At 38.2% G+C, this 21,134-nt stretch overlaps 1 protein-coding gene across 1 annotated transcript in view; it reads right to left on the bottom strand.

Annotated features, from left to right (window-relative positions):
* Positions 1-21,134, bottom strand: part of LOC107705179 (DNA polymerase alpha catalytic subunit-like) — a 66,897-nt gene that overhangs the window by 29,445 nt on the left and 16,318 nt on the right. Inside the window, exons 25-32 of the mRNA XM_016508358.1 lie at positions 8,586-8,618; positions 8,389-8,481; positions 8,008-8,213; positions 7,662-7,794; positions 7,087-7,218; positions 6,820-6,994; positions 5,173-5,354; positions 1,665-1,796 (exon numbers count right to left, since the gene is read on the bottom strand). Coding sequence (XP_016363844.1) covers positions 1,665-1,796; positions 5,173-5,354; positions 6,820-6,994; positions 7,087-7,218; positions 7,662-7,794; positions 8,008-8,213; positions 8,389-8,481; positions 8,586-8,618 — 1,086 coding nt within the window. The remainder of the gene's footprint in view (positions 1-1,664; positions 1,797-5,172; positions 5,355-6,819; positions 6,995-7,086; positions 7,219-7,661; positions 7,795-8,007; positions 8,214-8,388; positions 8,482-8,585; positions 8,619-21,134) is intronic.

Raw genomic sequence — 21,134 nt, 5'->3', positions numbered from 1 at the left:
CGGACCCCCCCAATACAGTAAAACTGCACATTTTAGAGTGGCCTTTTATTGTGGCCAGCCTAAGGCACACCTGTGCAATAATCATGCTGTCTAATCAGCATCTTGATATGCCACACCTGTGAGGTGGATGGATTATCTCGGCAAAGGAGAAGTGCTCACTAACACAGATTTAGACAGATTTGTGAACAGCTCATGAAAAATGGGGGCAAAAACAAAAGTGTTGCGTTTATAATTTTGTTCAGTGTATATATACAAACACAAAAATTATATATATATATATACACACACACACACACACAGACATATATATATATATATATCTGTGTGCTCATAAATTTACATGCCCCTGGTTCAGAACAAAATAAGACAGATCATAAAAATGGCATGTTATTGTTTATTTAATACTGTCCTGAATAAGTTATTTCACATAACAGATGTATATGTATTCTCCACAAGACAAAATAATAATTTATAAAAAAGACCCCATTCAAAAGTTTACATACCCTTGAATCTTAATACTGTGTGTCGTTTCCTGGATGATCCACGACTGTCTTTCTGTTTTGTGATAGTTTTTCATGAGTCCTGCATTGGTCCTGAGCAGTTCAACTGCCTGCTGTTCTTCAGAAAAATCCTCCAGCCAACATTTTCTGCATATTTGAACCCTTTCCAACAGTGACTATGATTTGGAAGATCCATCTTTTCACATGGATGACAATTGAGGTACTCATACGTAACTATTATATAACGTGAAAACATTTACTGATGCTCAAGGCGACAACACAATGCATTAAGAGCTGGGGGGTGTAAACTTTTTGAATTGGATGATCAGCGTAAATAGTACTCATTTTGTCTTCTGGGAAACATTTAAGTATTTATGTAACTTCTAAAGTGCAGTACCAAATGAAAAAAATATGATCTTTATACAAAATAAGAAAAATGTACACCATCATTGTGTTCAAAAGTTTACACCCTCTGGCTCTTAATGCATTGTGTTGCCTTCTTGAGCATCAGTAAATGTTTTCACCTTTTGTAATATCTGTGTATGAGTCCCTCAATTGCCCTCAGTGTGAAAAGATGGATCTCAAAATCATACAGTCACTGCTGGAAATGGTTCAAATATGCAGAAGATGCTGGAAAACCAAAGAATGTGCAGGAACTGGAGGATTTTTCTGAAGAACAGCAGGCAGTTGAACTGCTCAGGACCAACGAGGGACTCATGAACAACTATCACAACACAGAAAAACAGTCATGGATCATCCAGGAAACAACACAGATTATTAAGATTCAAGGGTATGTAAACTTTTGAATGGGGTCATTTTTATAAATTCAGTAATTATTTTGTCTTCTGGAGAATATACAAACATCTGTTATGTGAAATAGCATATTTAGGACAGTATTAAATAAACAGTAACATGCAAATTTTGTTAAAATTATTAACATTTTGCATATTCTGCAAGGGGCATGTAAATTTATTGGTACAACTGTATATATATACACGTGTCTGTACACATTTGGTGAGAATTTTCTCCAGCGATTTGCAAAACTCTTGGTGCAAATAGATATTTATTAGTTACATGGCTCTTTATTATGCGACACCTTATACACAACACCTGCAGTGGCCATTCTGGAACACATAGGTGGTGCATTACGAGAAGCATACTCACACTGTAGTATCTCCTGATGTGGCGGCGAATGTCCAGTTGCAGTTTGTTGCTAATTTGAATAGGATGCTCCATCGGGCTGCCCCGACAGGGGATATGGCAACAATTCTTCAGACTGAGCTGTAAGGTGCTCCCCTGGAAACAAATAAATTAACTTTTAACACAGCATTTGATCACGGCACACAAGCCCACACACACACACATAAAACAACAACAACATAATCAGGGCATTTATCCTGTTGACTGGCATTGCCCAAAGAAGCTTTTAAAGGCTATTAGACCTGACCTATTAGTAGGGTTGGGTATCGAGAACCGGTTCCATTTTAGAACCGGTTCCAAATTTCCAATAATCGGGTATTCGATAAGACATGTGCATTTCGATTCCGCTTAACGATTTCCACGTTCGCATTTTAATGTGATTTTAAACTATTTAAGTGCAGGAAGGGAAAGAACTTGCACACTGTTTGCGTGCAGTGAACACATCTGAAGCGCGAACACAGAGAACAGTGGTCCCGATGCAGGTTCCCGACCTGTGTCCATTCTTTTAGATCTGTGTGTGTTCGGTGTTAAAGAGACAGCCGTCTAATAAACGTGCTGCCTATCATTAATGTTAATCAAAGAACAAAAGAAAATCATTAACTGACTGAATATCTTTCGTAAATTTAATGAGGATTAATCAATATTTTATTTATGAAAAGAAAACTATACAGTGTTTTTAAACTTTTTATTTCAAAATCTATACCTGACATTTGTTCAGTTTTATTTATTTATGCTATTGCTAATTAATTTGTTTACTTGTCTTTAACAATTTAATGTTTGAAATTTATATTAGTCTAGTTGTTTTTTTCTGTGGTATTTTTTTGATAAAACCATAGACATAAAACAGAATAAATATGTTTGACATCTAAATATTTGACTTAAAATTTGTTTCATGGATTTCTTTATCTTATTGGAATCGGAATTAGGAATCAATAAGCAGAATCGGAACCGGAATCGGAATCGATAAAATTCAAACGATACCTAACCCTACCTATTAGACATTCAAACATACTAAAAATATGTCAGTGCCCTCGGACCAAGGCTCTAGGGTATCTAGGTTGGGAACAGAAACACAAAGGAGCAAAAATGGCACTGCATTAAGCTTTCAGCTGTGTATCTGGGTGACAGCAAGTAACAAATGCCATACTGCGCAGATGATTTGCAAGCTTTGCCAGCTTTTCTACATCTAAAAGGCCCCAGACCTCCCATTGAGAAACAGTGGCAACAATTGTAGTTAAACAGTGGATATAAACTACTGTAGCCTAATATCCCTTCAATCTAACCTCACATGGGCACTAGCAGAGCTGTTTATGGTGCTCATTATGCCTCAAATAAGCTGTGTGTGTGTGTGGCTAATGCGTCAGCACACTTGCTCGAGCTCACCGTCTCACACAAACACATCACTCTTGCTTTTATGGTACGGCGGCGAAGCGCTGCTCAATTCACTCTCCGGTAGTCGTTGCGAGCCATTAGCGTTTTTATGATCTTTACATCTCTCACCGAGCGCCACTTTAAGGGGGAACCATGTGTCTATGCAAATACTGTCTAGAATCGTCTGTTTGCATTCCTGTTGTCCTCCTCCCTCTCTCCACGGCCGGCTCTGATAAGAGAACGATCTGCAGTGACTGTGAGTCAAGGCTGTTCTTTCAAGCCTTCCTTTCATCAACGCACTCCCTTTATCCAGAGCTCTGCTATAACCCTGTACTCCTAATTATTAGATACCTTATCGGGAGTATATGCAACAAGTTTGTTTATTCATCAACATAACATACACGTGGTACCACATGCTTTACAGTGTACAAGGGATATGGATATTTGTAAAAACACCAATAGAGCTTAGTAAGGGTAGATGCCATGCTGAATATGAAAACAAGGCAGTGAAATATACAAGTACAGTCTTGTTTAATGGCTTCAATATTTCCTGCGCTGCTATTCAGAAGTGCCCCCGTTTCGCAGATAAATCTGCAGCGCTATGGTTAAATATTTTTAAGTGAGCACACAGGGCTGCCCAATTTGTGAACAAACCACTCAGTTGTGGTTTCTTAATGACTCAGTTGAATGACGTATTTGGACACTGAACCACTGTATATAATCCAATTGAATCGAACAGAGAAATGTTAAAATACTGTAATAAACACAAACAAACAAAACACAACAACAACAAATTAAATTGTAATAGTAGTTAAAGATACATAACTAACAAGTGTTTCAAAGTTTTGTTGTAATGGTAAATAACAAAAATAAATGGCTTGTTTATCATTTTCAAAAAGTTAGTTAAAATGTGTCCGTTTTCAGTGAAGTAGAAAGCAATTAATCCAATGCTATTTCACGGCCAATTCGCACGCATTTTACGAGGTGGCTAATTTGTATGACCTCACTCGTACAATTTTGTATGATTTCTGTGACGGTTAAGTTTAGGGGTGGGGTTAGGTGTGGTCCTTTGTATAAATTCCTACGAATTTGCCACCTTGTAAAATACGTACGATTTTTCACAAATTGTATGAATTCACACAAGTGATGTAGTACAAATTTGTACGAATTAGCCACCTTGTCAAAAATGTATGAATTGCTGTGAGATCAGGAAGATTAATCTAAGAACCGTACTGGAGTCACTCTTCATGACAAGAGAAATTGGGAAAAAGGGGGACTAAACCTAATTCAAAAGTCATTTTTGGCATGAAATAAACAAGTTGTTTAGTTGGGTACTGTGGGTCAGTGCCATCTGTTCCATAAACAACCCTGTAGGAATCACACACACACACACACACACACTAAAACCCATGTTTCCTAAAAAAACAAAACCAAACAAAAAACAGTTACAATCTATTGATCGGTCTGTACTACATTCATAGCCTTGTTTTCATTCACATCAGTTTAAATATGGTGTTTACCCTGATTAAAGTCCATTAGGGCTTGTAACGCATTTCTAAGTTATAGTGCGCATAAATGCCAACCAGTTTTTCCCAGAATTCCAAGTCTTCCCTGGCTGAAGTGTGCAAAATCTCCAAACAGCTAGGGAGAGGGGGGTCAATGTAACTTTTTGAGTCTTGGACAAGAGAAAGCTGTGCATAAGCATGTGCGTGTGCGGACCCTTAATTAGAGACAGATTACACGCGCTCCTCTAGCCCCCGCTGACCTCGGCCTAGAGTATGACGGACATCCTGTGTACTGAAGAGCTCCAGGAATATACCCCGGCAAAACCTCTCTACCCCCTGCCCAGCTCTGCCAAGCCTCTATAAATAAAGTGTGTGGCTCTGAAATTAATAGGCCGGTAAAAGCCTGAAGCAGAGGAAGTAATCACCTGTGCCGCTTAAATCTATTGTTACCTGTCATTACACAATATTTAACAGGAAGTTAAGGTAGGACGCAATTGAACGGTGAGAAATGCATGAATCGGGATGGACTGCTTGGCATTTTCCTGACCGATAAGATCAGGTCTGCTAATGGATGTGAATGAGGGCTGATAACTCACCGCCCCTTCAAACACGTTGTCGTAGATGTTTTCGGTACCACAGTCAGGGCAAGTGAAAGTAAACCTCTCGCAATCACGGTAGCGCTCTTCGTCAGTAAGCTGGGCCGGAGCACCCAGAAAATTGTCCACTTCGTCCTCACGTTGCTGCTGCTGTTGAGCTCGGAAGTGACTTGGGTCGAGCCCTGGACAAGTAGGTAAAGAAAAGTTCAAGTTATGAATCTCTTAAAAAACACTCAAACCACAAGCTCCATATTTAGCATCAAATAGCAAAGGAAACAACTATGTAAATAAACAAAAAAGTCAGCAGTGCAAGTTTGTGACGTTCTAGGTTGAAATGTACTTCCGGTGTGTTGGCGATAACGCCATGCAGGCTCAGACATCCCCACGGATGTATTTATGGACCGTGATGGAAAGAGGGGTAAAGGGAAAAGCTGAAAGAGGATAGAGGGACAGAAAGAAAGAGAAGATGGCACGGCTGCAGGAGGCAAGAGGAGGGAGACTAGCTAACGATAAGAATAAACTGGAAACATAATAAGGGGAAAGAGGAGGGGTAGAGAAAGCGCAGCTATCCGATTTTTCCCAGGCAGCTGAGATCATCAAATCATTAAGAGACAGCAGCTGAATCTCCATTTAATCCCGCCAGGTGACACCGAACACTACTAGAGCACGGAAAAACAGCCTACGTCCCCCTGGGTAATTTGGCTAAGTGAATAAATGAGCACATAAGTAAGTGTTGACTATGAGACTTCGGGGATTAACCGCCGTCTCTGAGGATCCAAACCCGCTGACGCCCGAGTGCTGCTGCCATCTACAGGTACACATGCAGCATGTCACACACACACACACATCTGTGGTCAAGGGAACAGGGTGGTGCGTGAACTGTAGTTAGGAATGGACACGGAATGTTGTGTGTATTGTGAGACTGTTTTACATGACTACTTGAGAAGCAGTTGATCGGGATATTCTGGAAGCAAATGTGGCGTAAATGTGTTGCTAACCATTAAGTATTTAAGGAAACCAGCTACTTGGTTCTGGTGACACGGTGGGGAGACTGAATTAGTGTCTGAATTTTGGACCCAACGGCAGGATACCAAACAACCAGGGTCTGTTGTCATGGAGACAGAGTGGCAAGGGTTCATGCACTTTTTAAAGAAACTGAATTTCCATCTGGGAGGTAAATGGGATCTCAGCTGCTAGGGAAAAGAAAACAATATATATACTTGATATTTTTTAAATGCTCCGAAATTAACATGTTTACAAACCATCTAAACATATAACCTTAATCTTAAAAATAAAAAAATAATAAAAACAAATATATAAAAAAAATTATATTAATTAATGAATGATTTGTTAACAACTTACATCAGTTAAAATATGTTCAGAATTAATGTTTATTTTTTAATGAATAAAAACAAATACCTAAATACATAAAATGAAATGAAATTAAATAGCTTCATTAATTTTCACAACGGCAGTTAAAATACGTTCAGAGATTACAGTGAGGTAAAAAAAACAATTCAATATCTATACTATAATATATGCTGCTCTTCGTGTCAAAAGAATGGAGCAAAAAAGGGAAACTGATCTTAATTCAGATGTCCTTTCTGGCAAAATATAATCAATACTGATCCAGACAGACTGTCTCACCAAGCCATGTAGCAATAAGCACTGCATCAATGCCTTCGATAGGCTCACAGATTCGGCCCACCACAGGGTGCACCTGCTGGGACAGGTAGTACTGTGTGTCCAGGCTGAGTCCCGGCTGTTTCTGTAGCTGTTCCAGGGCATACGCCCTTTGACTGGCTGCCAGGTTTGAACCGTCCTAACAGAGGAAAGCACAGGCAGCGGGGGAAGTTTAGTGTGGGTTTACTGCCAAATTTTAGAGTCAGAAGTACAAATACACTGGTCGCTCACCTCACAGATGACATAAGAAACAGTGTCACCCGCTTTAACCTTCTTTCCACCCTGGGAGTTGATCCAGAGGGCAACATGGACGTGGGGGAGGCTCTTCTTGTCAGGGTAGTCCTGAGGATCCTTTGTCAGGGACTGAAAAAAAAAAAAAAAAAAAACGTATTCCCTTGAACACACTTCATGACAGCCATGAAATTGTTCCCATGACCTTAAAATCAGTTATTGAAATACTTTAAATGCTTTGAACTCTTCTCATTTTAAATTAGTTTTGTGCCCATCTTACACAACTAAATAAATAAATAAACATATAATATTTTCAGAAATAATAAACCACATTTATGAAGTTAGAATAATACATTATTTTTGCTTAAAATAAAAGCTGCTCATTAAAAAGACCCCAAACCTCTGAACAGTATTTAAGCAATTTCAGTCACTACATAATTACCAAAACACCATTTGTTTTTTCGTTTTGAGCGGTTAAGGTTTTCTAATATTTTAACTAGTAGTGTAGATATTTTCCTCATTTATTCATAGCCGAACCAATCTGCGAAAAGCCTGTTTCTAATTCAGTCCTTTACCTTGTGTATCTCAAACATATTGAGTGGAATACTGCCATTGGCCACCTTCTCTCCAACCTCAATCAGATGTTTCTGAATGTTCTCTACGATGGTGTCACGGTTCTGGTCTGACAGGATCTGACCAATCACATAACTAGATGAAAGGGAAAAGGATCATATAAATCACAACAGTATTACAAAAGACTATATACAGAATCAGAAAGAGCTTTACTGCCATGTTTGTTTGCACACACAAGGCATTTGTCTTGGTGTCAGGAGCTTCAAGTAGATCAAGAAAGATTACTCCTACATTACTGTCTTTATAAAGGACAGAAAGGGCTAACGATCTGTAGTTCAGTGCACTGACTTGCCACACTCTTTGGCCAGGTCACACCAGTCTCTACGCACAATGTCCAGGCCTTTGAGCTCTTGTTTTGTGGTGTATTTGCCATCTCCCTGAGGCTCAACCATCAGTGCTGCATATTTCTTCTTCTTCAGCAGCAGAAGGGACTTAAACACGCCGTCAATGTCAATCTCCAGAAGCTTATAGAGTTTATTCACCTCGCTTTTCACCTACACACACACAGAGACACATTTATTCAATTGCTGAATGGTTGGTATAATTCTCTCCTGACTGTCAGTGATGTCTCAATCATTAATGTCAGACTCATTCAAGCTTTAAAAATCCAATAATGCATTTTTCTGTGAGACGTGCAGAAACCCCTTCCATTTCCCCCCAAAACCTTACCTTGTTTCCCAGTTTGAAGACCTCCTCCAGATTGGTGCTGTTGGTGTTAATCATGATGGAGTCGGTATCCCCGTATATGACCTCCAGATTCATCTGAGAGAGAACCGTAAACCGTCAAACCCACGCACGGCTTACAAATAACAAACACGGCAAGTGCCGCTTAATTATTACTGTAATGTACACCAATCATGACTCACCCTCTGCACCATTTCTTTGGTGTGCATCAAAATCTGCGGGAGACAAAAGACTGCATGTCACTGGGGAAACACAATAAACACTAAACACAGCAAGTGGAGAACAATATCAATTTCAAATCGGTCAAACAAACCCACTCACTTCGGCGAATATACATTTATCAGCAAGAAATACTACGGGGAAAAAAGCGCACATGCGTAAACTCAAACACATGAACATAAGGATTTGCACATGCAAAGCACACAAAGAATTTAATTAGCAAATCTATTCAGTAATTCAACATTTATCAAAGGGGGAGAGAAAAAGCCTCTGTGATTTGCTTCTAAATGGAGGATAATTGGCTAAGAGGTCTATTAGCTGCACTGAAATGGGGCTCCAAACCCACACACAAGCAAAGTCATTATAAGGCCTAATAGTCTTAATCACCACTGGACTGCATGACGAGAAAAAGAGAGAGTGAGAGAAGGGGAGGGTTGTCCAGCTGCAGAGGGAGACCCATGTAAACCACAGCTGTCAGAGAAAAGGAGAGAGACAAAAGGAAAAAATGAAGGGCAGACAGAGGGAGGTAGAAGTGTAGCGCAAGAGGAAAAAAAGAACACATAAAAGAAGCAAAAGAAAAATTAAACAGAGGCTAAAAAAAGGAGAAAAAAGGCTTAGTGGTCAGAGTCATGGTGCTAATTTGGGAAACTCCGGTTCAAATCACAGCTCCCAGCTGACTGGATTTACATGTCACTTACTGATTACAAACAATATTGAAGTTAAAAAAGAGGTTTACAAGATAATTAAATATTCCTGTAATTAAATGAATGAACTACAGTACCATTCAAAAGTCTGGGGTCTGTAAAAATAGTTTAGTCTCCTATGCAATTATTTGATAAAAAATACAGTAAACAAAAACAGTAATATTGTGAAATATCATTACAATTTAAAATAACTGATACTTCAGAAAATATTCAAACATGTCTTCTCATCTCTGCCGAAAACAGTTGTGCACTTAGGATTCTTTGATGAATAGAACATTCAAATGCATTAAATGCTCTTTGTGCTAACAAAAAAAAACGTTCAAATCAATGTCATGGACAGCACATACAATAGCATTTATTTAAGACATCCTTGCTGAATATACAAGTATTCATTTAAAAATAAAAATCTAAATTTTCTCTAAACTCGAAATTTTTAAAAGGTAGTTTGTTTGTTTTATTATAGAAAGATAAAAAAATGAAAATCAAAAACTAAAGTCACAAGACTTTTATGCTGTCTCCTAATGCCCAAAATTACTTCTGGGTGTTTTGAACATACACAGATAAAAATTAGTATTCTATTAGTGTATATTCCAAATAAGGATTTAACATGACAAAAAAGGAATACAGGCATATAACGGTCATATTTGGAATCCTCAAAACTAGAATTTTGCCTTACATGAGACATTCATAACTGGAATATGACCAAATTCTGATTTATAAAAGAATATTCCTTTGCATTAAAATATTTATTTTGACAATTTCCTGTCAACTCTTTATTTTAGAACTCTTTGCAAGTGGCCTCAAAAATGATAAAAGGAAGGTGACAAATCTATCCCACAAACTCACTGCAGACAGTAACAGGTAGACAGAGAGACTGTACATATCTGAAGCGTCATGTTAACAGTGACTGTTTACTCAAGGTGTCCAGCCTTAAACATACACCCCACAGCCGCTGTGCCGGCATGCAGGGTGACCTCTATGGGAGAGGGACTCGGACAGGTGGGGGTTTCGTCAGGGGAATAAGGGGAGCTAATCTGAGGCCTCAAAGAGACAGGGACACACAGCATCCTGTCAACAGCAATCGAGCAAGACACCAGGATTCATGCCCCCCAGCACACACATACCACATCATAGCCAAACCCAAGCCCTCAAGAGGGACAAGGACGAGGCTATTTCAGAGCACGGGAAGCTCCACTCCTTGAAACTGGAGCAGGACTTAAGCATGCTTTATGAGGTGTAACATGCCTCCCAGAGGGAAGTAGGAGGTCAGGTCTGAGTAATAACAAAATAGCTGTCGGCATTAACCAACATAGCCAAGGTCACCCCAAAACACACAGAAACACACAACTAATTAAGCAGGATTAAACATGTTATGTGTGGTTTGCTGTTAGTGTGCCTTCCATTTTTGCGTTATCAAAACTGGATCACGATATAGACTAGACTTGTAGAAGAATATGTAAGTACTTGCCAGTGCAAAAGTCGTTGCCAAAGTGTTGCTACATGTTCTGTTCTCAGTGTTTAAGGGTGTTTCTGAGTGGCTGCTTACTTTGCCCAAGTCAAAAGAGCCCATACTGTACCTGAAGGTGCAGTTACATTAGCAACATTTCTGTGAAATTTTGCAGCCAAAAAGGCCCAACGTCAAGTTGCTCTTTGTGAACAACTTTTTTCCCCCCACTTTTGACTGTGGGGATTCCCACGTAAATACCTGCCAAATTTCGTCAAACAACAAGTGTGACTGCAACTTTAGATATTTTGATCTCTATATGTTGAAATACCTTTTGTTCACCCATTTACCATTTACTAGGTAAACTAAGTTTTCTAAGTCTCTAAGTTTTAGAAAAGCAACAGCACATGAAGTTTAATATTAGGGTTAAAGGGTTAGTTCACCCAAAAATGAAAATTAGTCCATAAATTACTCACCCTCAAGTCATCCTAGGTGTATATTACTTTCTTCTTTCAGACGAATCCAGTCAGAGTTATATTAAAAATTGTCTTTGATCTTTCAAGCTGTTTAATGGCACTCAGCAGGTGTTGCAGTGCATCAGTCCAAAAGAAGTTAAATAAAAAGCGACCATTCTTAACAAAAAGTGTCTCACACAGCTCCGGGGGGGTGAACAAAGTCCTCCTGTAGTGAATCGATGCGTTTTTGTAAGAAAAATAACCATATTTAAAACGTAATAATCCATTTAATCTAGCTTGCGCTAACTGTTGTACACTGAAGCAGTTCCGGGCTGATGTCTTAGGATGTCGGTTTTGCGCATGCCCCGCTCAGAAGTGACGAACGCGGAAGCGCAGGGGAGAGATCAAAACAAAAAAACGGTCACTAATTAGAAGTACAAAACTAGGATTTGTAAAGAAGAATGTCGGAGGATTTCGATATAAGCCAAGAGGAGACTGGTTTTCCTTTGCTAATGTAAGGAAACTTGGCTTCCTTTGCTCCTGTAAACAAATGTTGGTTTTCACGTGACTCACCAGCGCATGCGCAACGCCATTTATGGACTAATTTTCATTTTTGGGTGAACTAACCCTTTAAGGGTTTGTTCAAATCCATAACAACAGTAGTAATACGTGGCATAGCAAGCACCACAAAATATAATGCATAATTCAACTAGGTGAACGCTAGGTGGGATCACAGAGACTTCACAGAAGGCTAGGATGGCTCTTGTCCTCTGCCTGTGCTTCGCACCCGGCTCTCCAGCGGTACCCTTAGAGCCCACACTTAAATTGATACACCATCTGTCTGTGTGAGTGTTTCTGACCTTGAGCAGGTGCAAGTTTACTTCAGAGGGAGCCATAAAGTTACAGCTACTTAGCAATGCAACTGTATACTGTATTACACAGTTCATTTAGCTACACCACTAACGCTGATGCAGACAGATATTAAACGAGTTGGGAAAAAGAGAATTGGAGGGATAGAGGCACCAGGGAGAAAAAAAAAAAAAAAAAAGTAAAAGAGGCTACAGTGAAAAGTTAGATTATGTTTGTATGTTTCCATAGCCACTGTACTGTATGTCGGTGTATTATGACAACAGAAAAAGACTGGGGGGCCCATAGAGCTGAAAGACAAGTCATTTGACTATGGCTCAGAAATGAGAGCGGAGACGGCTCGTCTTAAAACACATGCCGACCAACACATCTGCGAGTAAACATACAGAAGGCACAGAGCCTCTGACATCGGAGTCCAGCGATGTTTTGCCAGCATGGGTTTTCTGAGTAGACCTTCTCAGACCTGACCAGTTTTTACAATAAATGACGCTTCATTGCATAGTATATCAAAACAATATTATCTTTTAAAGTCTTTTAAGGGAGAAAAGCTGTGAATGTGCCAATTTAACTAGGCCTCGAAATTCAGTAACAAATGTCTAACAAACTAAACTTCATAATGTGGCCCATATAGAGTTAAGCATACAGTAACTGTCAATGATTCATTTTAAGAGACACATGAAAAAGCACAGTAAGTGAGTCACACATTAATTCAGTAAACCAATAACTGATCCCACCAATGATTCATTAGAATTAGAATCACTTTAACAAATTTAATAAAAGACGTTCAAAAGCTGGGGCTCTGTTAAAAATGCTAATTTGGTGATAAAGAAGTTGTTTGAAACAATGTCTTTACTGTCTCTTTTGATCAGTTTAGCACATTACTGATGAATAAAAGTATCAATTTATTATAAAAAAATATATAAGAATAATAGTTCTGACCCCAAACCTTTGAACGATAATGTGTGTTTGTTTTTAATATGCCAGCGAAGATGCAAAATAAAGGCTTATTTATTTCTTTACCCAAGATGGGGTTTTTTTTGGGTCCCCATCCCATTTAGCTCATTACATTCAATTTACACTGCAAGCTCACCAATGAGTAAAAATGTCAAATTTTTAGCCATGGCACTGTGTTCTAAATAGCAGTGCAGGAAACACTAAACACACAGACAGCACTAACTCTTCTGTAAATGTTTTCGGCATTCGGTACTTTTGTCCGGCGGGCCAACAGTGCCCCATTTAGCCTTTTCTCAGCTCCCTGTCTGACTGCGGGCAGAAGTGACAAAAGTGGACTGTAATTACAAGGCTCAGTGAATTAGCGGCTGTGTCAGAGCAAAAGCCGCCCGTTAGTAAGACGGAAAAGGGGACCGAACCCTCTCCGTCACATGCCTGGGGACACATCTGGAGCATGACATGATAAAGAGTCAGCAGAGGGTCATTATGGAGCCTACCATCAGATCACTAATGCCTCTGTCACATACATCGGAAGCAAAAACGTCTTACTAATTGTTCTTCCTTGACGCATCAGTAAACACTTTATTTTTTCACTTAGTTGTTTTTTTATTGTTACTAATGAACTGCATTCATTCTCCATTTAAATTTGCCGTAATGTAAAGTGAAAGACAACATGCCATTAATAAATGAGAATAAATAAGATAATATTAAAACCTACTTTTCATGACCTAATTACATGCTGATGGATTAAATTAAGTCTCAATGTATTTTAATATTCAATTTGACAGTTTAATTTGGAAATACACCACTTTATGGAAGTAAAGTAATTCCAAATGCATATTACTCCAAATTGACTCCAATAAGCACTTAATGGAAGGCGATACCAAGCAGTGCATCCTAAAGTTAAAATGGTGTCAAAATACCACCCATGAACTGAAGCAACTGGCTCGGATGGCAGTGACTGACAGGACAGGAGCGTTTGGCCCTGTCTACCCATAAGGCCCTCATCTTTTTCACCCCAATCGACAGGTCTGTCATTAACACGTTCATTTATCTCTTCCCAACCATTTCAAGCGGGCGGCGGAATGGTTATAGAGAAAAAACGAAGTCTACGGCTGCTCTCGTAAACAGTTTATTCCTCCTGCCCCGTGGTGCCATTTGCTCGCCAGGGGCATCTGGTCTTCTGTTGGCTTCGGTGCACATCATAGCAGGCATTTTAAGCCCTGGAACGGTACAGAAACCTTGTAAAAGAAAGTATCTGGTGACGATTGTTTTGAAAAGTGTCCTGCTGAAAAGCATTTTGAGGATGACAGTCCTTTGCCTGAAATAGCAACAGCAACACTGCACTGTCAGGGTGAAATACGTCCGCTGTCATCTCTCTATCCTCTGACCAGAGGATCTAAATCACACACACACGCACACTCAGAGGTAGATTTAAACCACAGTGGGACGTGCAATAATGAATTGTCCTCGTAGCATGCAAACATATTTTTTTAGGTAGATGGATGCATAAAGTCATCTCTCTGACAATGTGCAAATTATTATCTAAAGGATGTAACAACAGCAAACGCACAAAGACAACAGTACAATGACAGTCAATAAAGACACATTTATGCAACACAGGTGCGCACACATTCTGCATAGGCCATGTGGAAGCAAACGGGGCAGATCACATGGGGTCTGAGCTCTAAGGGGTAAAATATCACTGCAAATCCTCTCTCTGATTTAATACGACCGCCTGAAATCACTTCAGCGGCCAGTCTGGCATTTAGAACTGGAGGTAAAAATATCCCACTAAAAAGAGCACAGCGTACCCTTCCTAAAACCCAACATAATACCTCTGATCAATATTCCCCAACAAAATTTATTAGATCTTGTTTCTGAATTATGAGCTTGAGCTGACACATACATTTACACACTGATGCATTCTATTTTCTCATACGGCACAAATAAACTCGACACAGGCTACAAGACCTTTACATCAGTGGGGGCCAGTGTGAGAACATTTTGGGCCGGTTGACAGCAGGGTTATTATAGTTAACAAATTGAAAGCTTACTTTTTTTTTTACTTGAAATAAAATAAAATTTAACTAAAATAATATATATAACCAAATTAAATTATAACCTTAAATTAAACTTAAAGATAAGTTTACATTTATTTGAAATTAATTTCAGCTAATAGCCAAGGGAACCTTCCATTTTCATTTAGTTTAACTTGTACTCAAATTGATAAAACAAATAAAATTAATAAACTATATACACAAATAAGTTGTAAGTTAGTTTTTTAAAACCTGTTAAATGTAATTTTTACAAAATCTTAAAATGAATACTTATTTTTCAAACTGTACATTCAAATGTTGAGATGCATAAATTCACCTATAACATTAAAAAATTAGTTTGTAGTGTTTTATTTAATTTATTTAGACAAAACAGAAAATTTTTAATCAGCAATTTATGGGTTATCAGCCATAATATTAATATAATTATTGGCCAGTAATATAACTCTATTGGCCAGAATTGTAAGAATTTAGAATTTTGATATACATAAATATATATTAAAATACTATACTACTGTCTAAATAAATAAAACACTAAATTAATCATAACGATAATTGCTATTACTTTTTTTCCCTAAATAGGCACAAAATAAAGGATTATGGATCATGTTTATTTTAATTAATTGTCTTTGTTCTAATTGACTTCAGAATCAACAAGTGGTTCTGTTTTATTCCCAAAGGAGGCTGTGGTGTAACGTAACACTATGTTCTACAGTTTACTGAACTACATCATTGGAAAATTGAGTGACACCTCAACACATGCAGCATAATATTAATATAATTATTGGCCAGTAATATAACTCTATTGGCCAGAATTGTAAGAATTTAGAATTTTGATATACATAAATATATATTAAAATACTATACTACTGTCTAAATAAATAAAACACTAAATTAATCATAACGATAATTGCTATTACTTTTTTTCCCTAAATAGGCACAAAATAAAGGATTATGGATCATGTTTATTTTAATTAATTGTCTTTGTTCTAATTGACTTCAGAATCAACAAGTGGTTCTGTTTTATTCCCAAAGGAGGCTGTGGTGTAACGTAACACTATGTTCTACAGTTTACTGAACTACATCATTGGAAAATTGAGTGACACCTCAACACATGCAGGGTGACATGATTCTTTCCACCTATTCATTAACAACAGTAATACCAGTATCTCAATGAAAGATGACTATTACATTAGAGCTAAACTGAAGCGTTTCAGTAAGCTGAATGGGGAAACAGGCAGCAAACGTGCGTCGTTAAATCAAACACAACATTAAAAGAGTTCGCAGAAGGCATTAGTTAAGAATAACACCTCACTCACGATGCCGGCCTAAATTAAAAGGTGCAAAGCTCTTGAAGGAACTTGTGTGAGGAACGTGAAGCTACGCGAAGCTGACTGCATCTCGCGCCCAAATCCAAAAATATGCTTTGGGCCCTGTGACTATTTGTTAAGTCCAGTGATATCAGGAGCAAATCCCCAACCAAAAGACCACAGGGTCAAACGGTGCGTGCAACAATGCCTACAACGGGGGAGGAGGGCACTCGCATCTTATTCTGGGAAGGTTAAAAATGACCTTTGTGATTCGGACAACTGGACGTGTCGTCTGAGAGAGCAGCAAGGAAACAATGTTTACTCAGATGACAGCTAACTCACAACGACAGCCCATCTCGTCTCACCAACAGCCGCTCAAGATCTGAAGAATTCATGGCACAAGGACATGGCATCCATGACAGCATAATTTGTTTTGTTTTACCTTTTTGAACTCGTCTACACTAGGTAAAGAGGGGTCCGGGGCTTGGCGGCAAGGCGGGGTGAGAGGTCAGGCTAACTAACGTTCCAGAACCATCAGCAGTCCGTAGCGACAGAAGTTGTAAACATCACTCGATTAACCCCGGACCCAAACCCCCTCCCCAGCTCCACAGCTGAAGCTCCGCTTTTCACACTGGCCGCCGCACAAAGAGCTGAAAATAAAATGTAGGCACATCAATCAGGACGGACCCCTCAGCATGAAACCCTAAACGCCTATTCCATGGCATGCATCTCATACCAGGGGAGTACAGGGTTCGCACCAGAACAAATGTTTCCCTGGAAAGGTCAAGGGCCACAGAACGTCACTTCACAAGCGTTAGTAAAGGCTAAACGCGCACGGCTCTTACTAACTGGCCTGCAGGGGGATTTTCCCAAATTGTTATACAGCAAAATTAGCTAAATCACAACGGCTTAAGCTAGTTTTAATAAATTCCAAAGTGCATTCAAAATTAATCTGAATCTGTAGTCACGTTTTACAGCAGAAATATAAATCATTTTGCTGACCCTGACTATGTCTATAGATTACAAGCAAAAACACAATGACACACACAAACATCACCTTTAAGAACTTCTGCAGGGTATATAAATAAAATTAAAAAGCGAACAATAAATACAAAACACTTATCTTTTTCACAAACTAGTGAGGTGGTGTTGAGGTTCACAAAAAAAAAGGTGCTAGGGGAACAGAAGAACATTTTTAGGAAATATTATATGCACACGCATATATATATATATATATATATACACATATACATATACATACATACATACACACTTAATCATGTGTTTAATAGAACTGTAATGTAATATATATATATATATGTTTTTGCCAGTCTAATGAAAAAATGAAAAAAATAAAATAAAATAAAATAAAAAAAATATATATATTCATTCTTATTTCTAAAGACTGGCCCAAAATCAAGAGATTAGTCATTTTATGTGTATGTAGATATAAATATTATATCTATGTCATTTTTTTTTTTTTTTTAAATACTCATCATGCTCACCAAGGCTGCATTTATTTGATCACATGCAGTAAAACAGTTGAAATAAAACATTATTCTCATAAAAATAAATAACAACAACAACAAAAAAGAACAATTTAGAACTTATTTTAATATGAAAATTTGGAGCTAAAAAAAAAAAAACTATCATACAAAACTTTTCTAATACAGTACAAATGGAAATGCACATACTTCCTTTTTTATTTCAGAGTCCCTCGCAGGGGGATCATGAAATTTAAAAGGGATGTTACCCCTGCTTTAAGAAACCGACCCTATTCCTTCACTCAAAGCAACCAGCAAATTAAGCTCAAAACTTTCTCCCTTGCGGCACCTCTAGACTTCAACCCACTTTACAACACCTGCTGGCTGAATTTACACCCCTGTGGCAGGTTAGCACTAAGCTAGCTTCTCAGAAAGTATTAGTTAACTCTATTAAAAGCAGAGCGCCTGTAATTCTTATCCCAAAACAATGATGGTGCAGACAGCAGACCATCCATCAGCAGACGAGAACGACGCACCATCTGACTGACAGGATTTAGTGTTTGACGATCGTAAAACCCAATTGTCAAATTAGACAACGGTTACGATCCACGTTCTGCGTGTCTGGCACCAACGGAAGACATGAAAAGAAAATTGCCTCTTTGACTTCTTGCCCTCTTAAAAGTTTGAAACGGCACATCGTGCAGTGAATCCCTCAGACGCTGGTGCCAAACAGCCGTCATCTCCATCACGGCTCTGAGAACCTGCATATTTCAACAAGCTGAGAATCACCGGGGGCTTGTCTAGATCCCCTTACCGTAGGCCAATAAGGAAAGACGAGAAGCTCAGGAGGGCATCCGAACAGGGGCCAAATCAAGCATCTTTATCGCCATGGAAAAAATTACATCCGCAACACCAAAGCCTATCGCTAACACTGTTCTCAACAGATAAAGAAGGCCCTCAATCAAAATATAAATGGCAACTGAATACAGAAGCATTCACATCACGCCACTAATGTCAGGGTCAACGTAACGCAAGTACGTGTGAGTATTTGTTGCTACCGTCCCTCTTCCATTTCCCATTGATCCCTACCAAAACATCTTAGGGTATAGTTCAGCATCATGCTGGTTGACAGTGGAGAATATGTATCACAATAAGCCTAATCAAAGTAATTAAGGTTGTTGAGTCAAGCTGGGCTCGTAGAAATGAAGAATCGCATTATTAATATCGTCAGACTTCAGTGAAGTGGTTTAAATACTGCAAAACTGAATTTTCAAATGCAAAAATCAACATTGCAAGCATTCCTTTTTTCCCCTCACTGAATTTATTGGGTTTTTGGTAGCTCTTCTTGTAACAAATGAAGCAGTGAAAACCTGTGTTGAATGCTGAGGCTAATGCAAAGAGATTGTAATTATTGGTTCCCCCCCACATTTCAAACAATGCCCCACAATGCCCAGCGGCACTGTGGAAGAAGGGAGAGGGGTATGAGCGTGAATGTGTCGCCGTTTGTATAGTTACACCCTGGTGGGCTTTCAAAGTCTGGTCTCATTAAAGTCAAGAGCAGGTAGCCGGCAATCATGCCAAGGAGGTGGCATAAAAGGAACAAGAGATCAAGTCAAATTGGTTAAAGCACAAAAGAGAACAGAGGCTCATGAGGAGGCGAGTGAAATCAGAGGAGCAGCTCACATGGACACACGGTTATGGATGGCTTTAGACTGCCCTCTAGTGGCAGTAACTGTAGATGGCACCTGTGGTTAATGAATGGCAAGATATGTAATAAAACAAGGTATACTTCATGTAAATCTATTTCAAACTATTTTTAAAATGTAAACTAACTAAACACTGCATCATTATTTTACATCTAGTTTTAAGACCTCATATTGAGAAACAAGGTGAACACTTGTGAAAAAACAAGTCATACCACAGCAGTGTTGTTATTGTTAACTAAAACTCAAACTATTACAAATCATTTTTAATTAAAATAAGGCTAAGATAAAAAATATTTTATTTAGACAAATTAGAAATGTTGCTTAGGCAACTAACTGAAGAGTTGAAAAGTACTAAATTACTAAAATTAGTTTATTTCATATATACCCAGTAAATTTTGTGGTGAACACCAATAAACGCAAACTAATTGACTTTAGTTTGTTTCAGGCCAAGCGGGCTATTGCTTTAAAATGGAAGGAGATACAAGGTCCTTCCTCTATGCTTTGGATTAAAGAAATGACTAACAACCTCGACATGGAAAAGCTGACTTATGCAGTTAAAGGGAAACTTTATGATTTTTATGTTCTTATAAGGTTCTCTTACTTATATGTATGTGTTTTCTTTTATTTATTTATTTATTTTTATTTAAATGTATTGTTCTGTATTAAAACAAATGCAAATAAATATATTTGGGGGGGGGGGGGATGACTAAAATTAAAAAAAATTATGCTAAATATAAATATAAATATAAATATAAATAAAGACAAAAGCACCATAAAAATCACAAATTTCAATACTAAAATTAGCTAAAAACTGCGGTTTCATAAAAAATATACAAAAAATTAAAACTGAATACATAAAATTAAAAGCTAATTGAAAATATTAATAAAAACTATAAATATATAATAGTATACAAATAATACTAAAATAACATTGCACCGTAGGAGCTAAAAGTACAAAAAGAACCCCAAAAATTACACAGTGGCCAGTAACAAGAATTAAAAAGCACCTTACCCCTATGAAATGTTAAAGAAATGGGGGGGGGAAAAGGAAGAAATTTAATTTTTGCTTACTTAGTTTTAAAATATCAGCTTTAAAGGGATAGTTCACCCAAAAAACGAAAATTTGATGTTTATCTGCATAACCCCAGGGTATCCAAGGTGTAGGTGACTTTGTTTCTTCAGTAGAACACAAACAAAGATTTTTAATCAAACCGTTGCAGTCTGTCAGTCATATAATGGCAGTCAATGGGCTCCACGTCTTGAGAGTCAAAAAAACATACACAGACAAAACCAAATTAAACCCTGCGGCTCGTGATGATACATTGAGGTCTGTGCAAGAAACTGAACCGTATTTATATCATTTTTTACCTCTGATCCACCGCAATGTCCAACTGTCCTGAGCGCGTTCACAACACCCGGCGCGTGACGTCAAATAAATACAGTTGGGCAAAAATTCCACGTTGTCTGATGATATATCAAAATCGTCTTCCATTGTGATGACCTGTACTTCTAAATATCTTTAGATCATCGCAGT

This window comes from Sinocyclocheilus rhinocerous, unplaced genomic scaffold (genome assembly GCF_001515625.1).
Source record: "Sinocyclocheilus rhinocerous isolate Xijiao unplaced genomic scaffold, SAMN03320098_v1.1 scaffold594, whole genome shotgun sequence".
NCBI lineage: Eukaryota > Metazoa > Chordata > Actinopteri > Cypriniformes > Cyprinidae > Sinocyclocheilus > Sinocyclocheilus rhinocerous.
The sequence above is the reverse complement of the archived record's forward strand: the minus strand, read 5'-3'. Positions and strand labels throughout refer to the sequence as shown.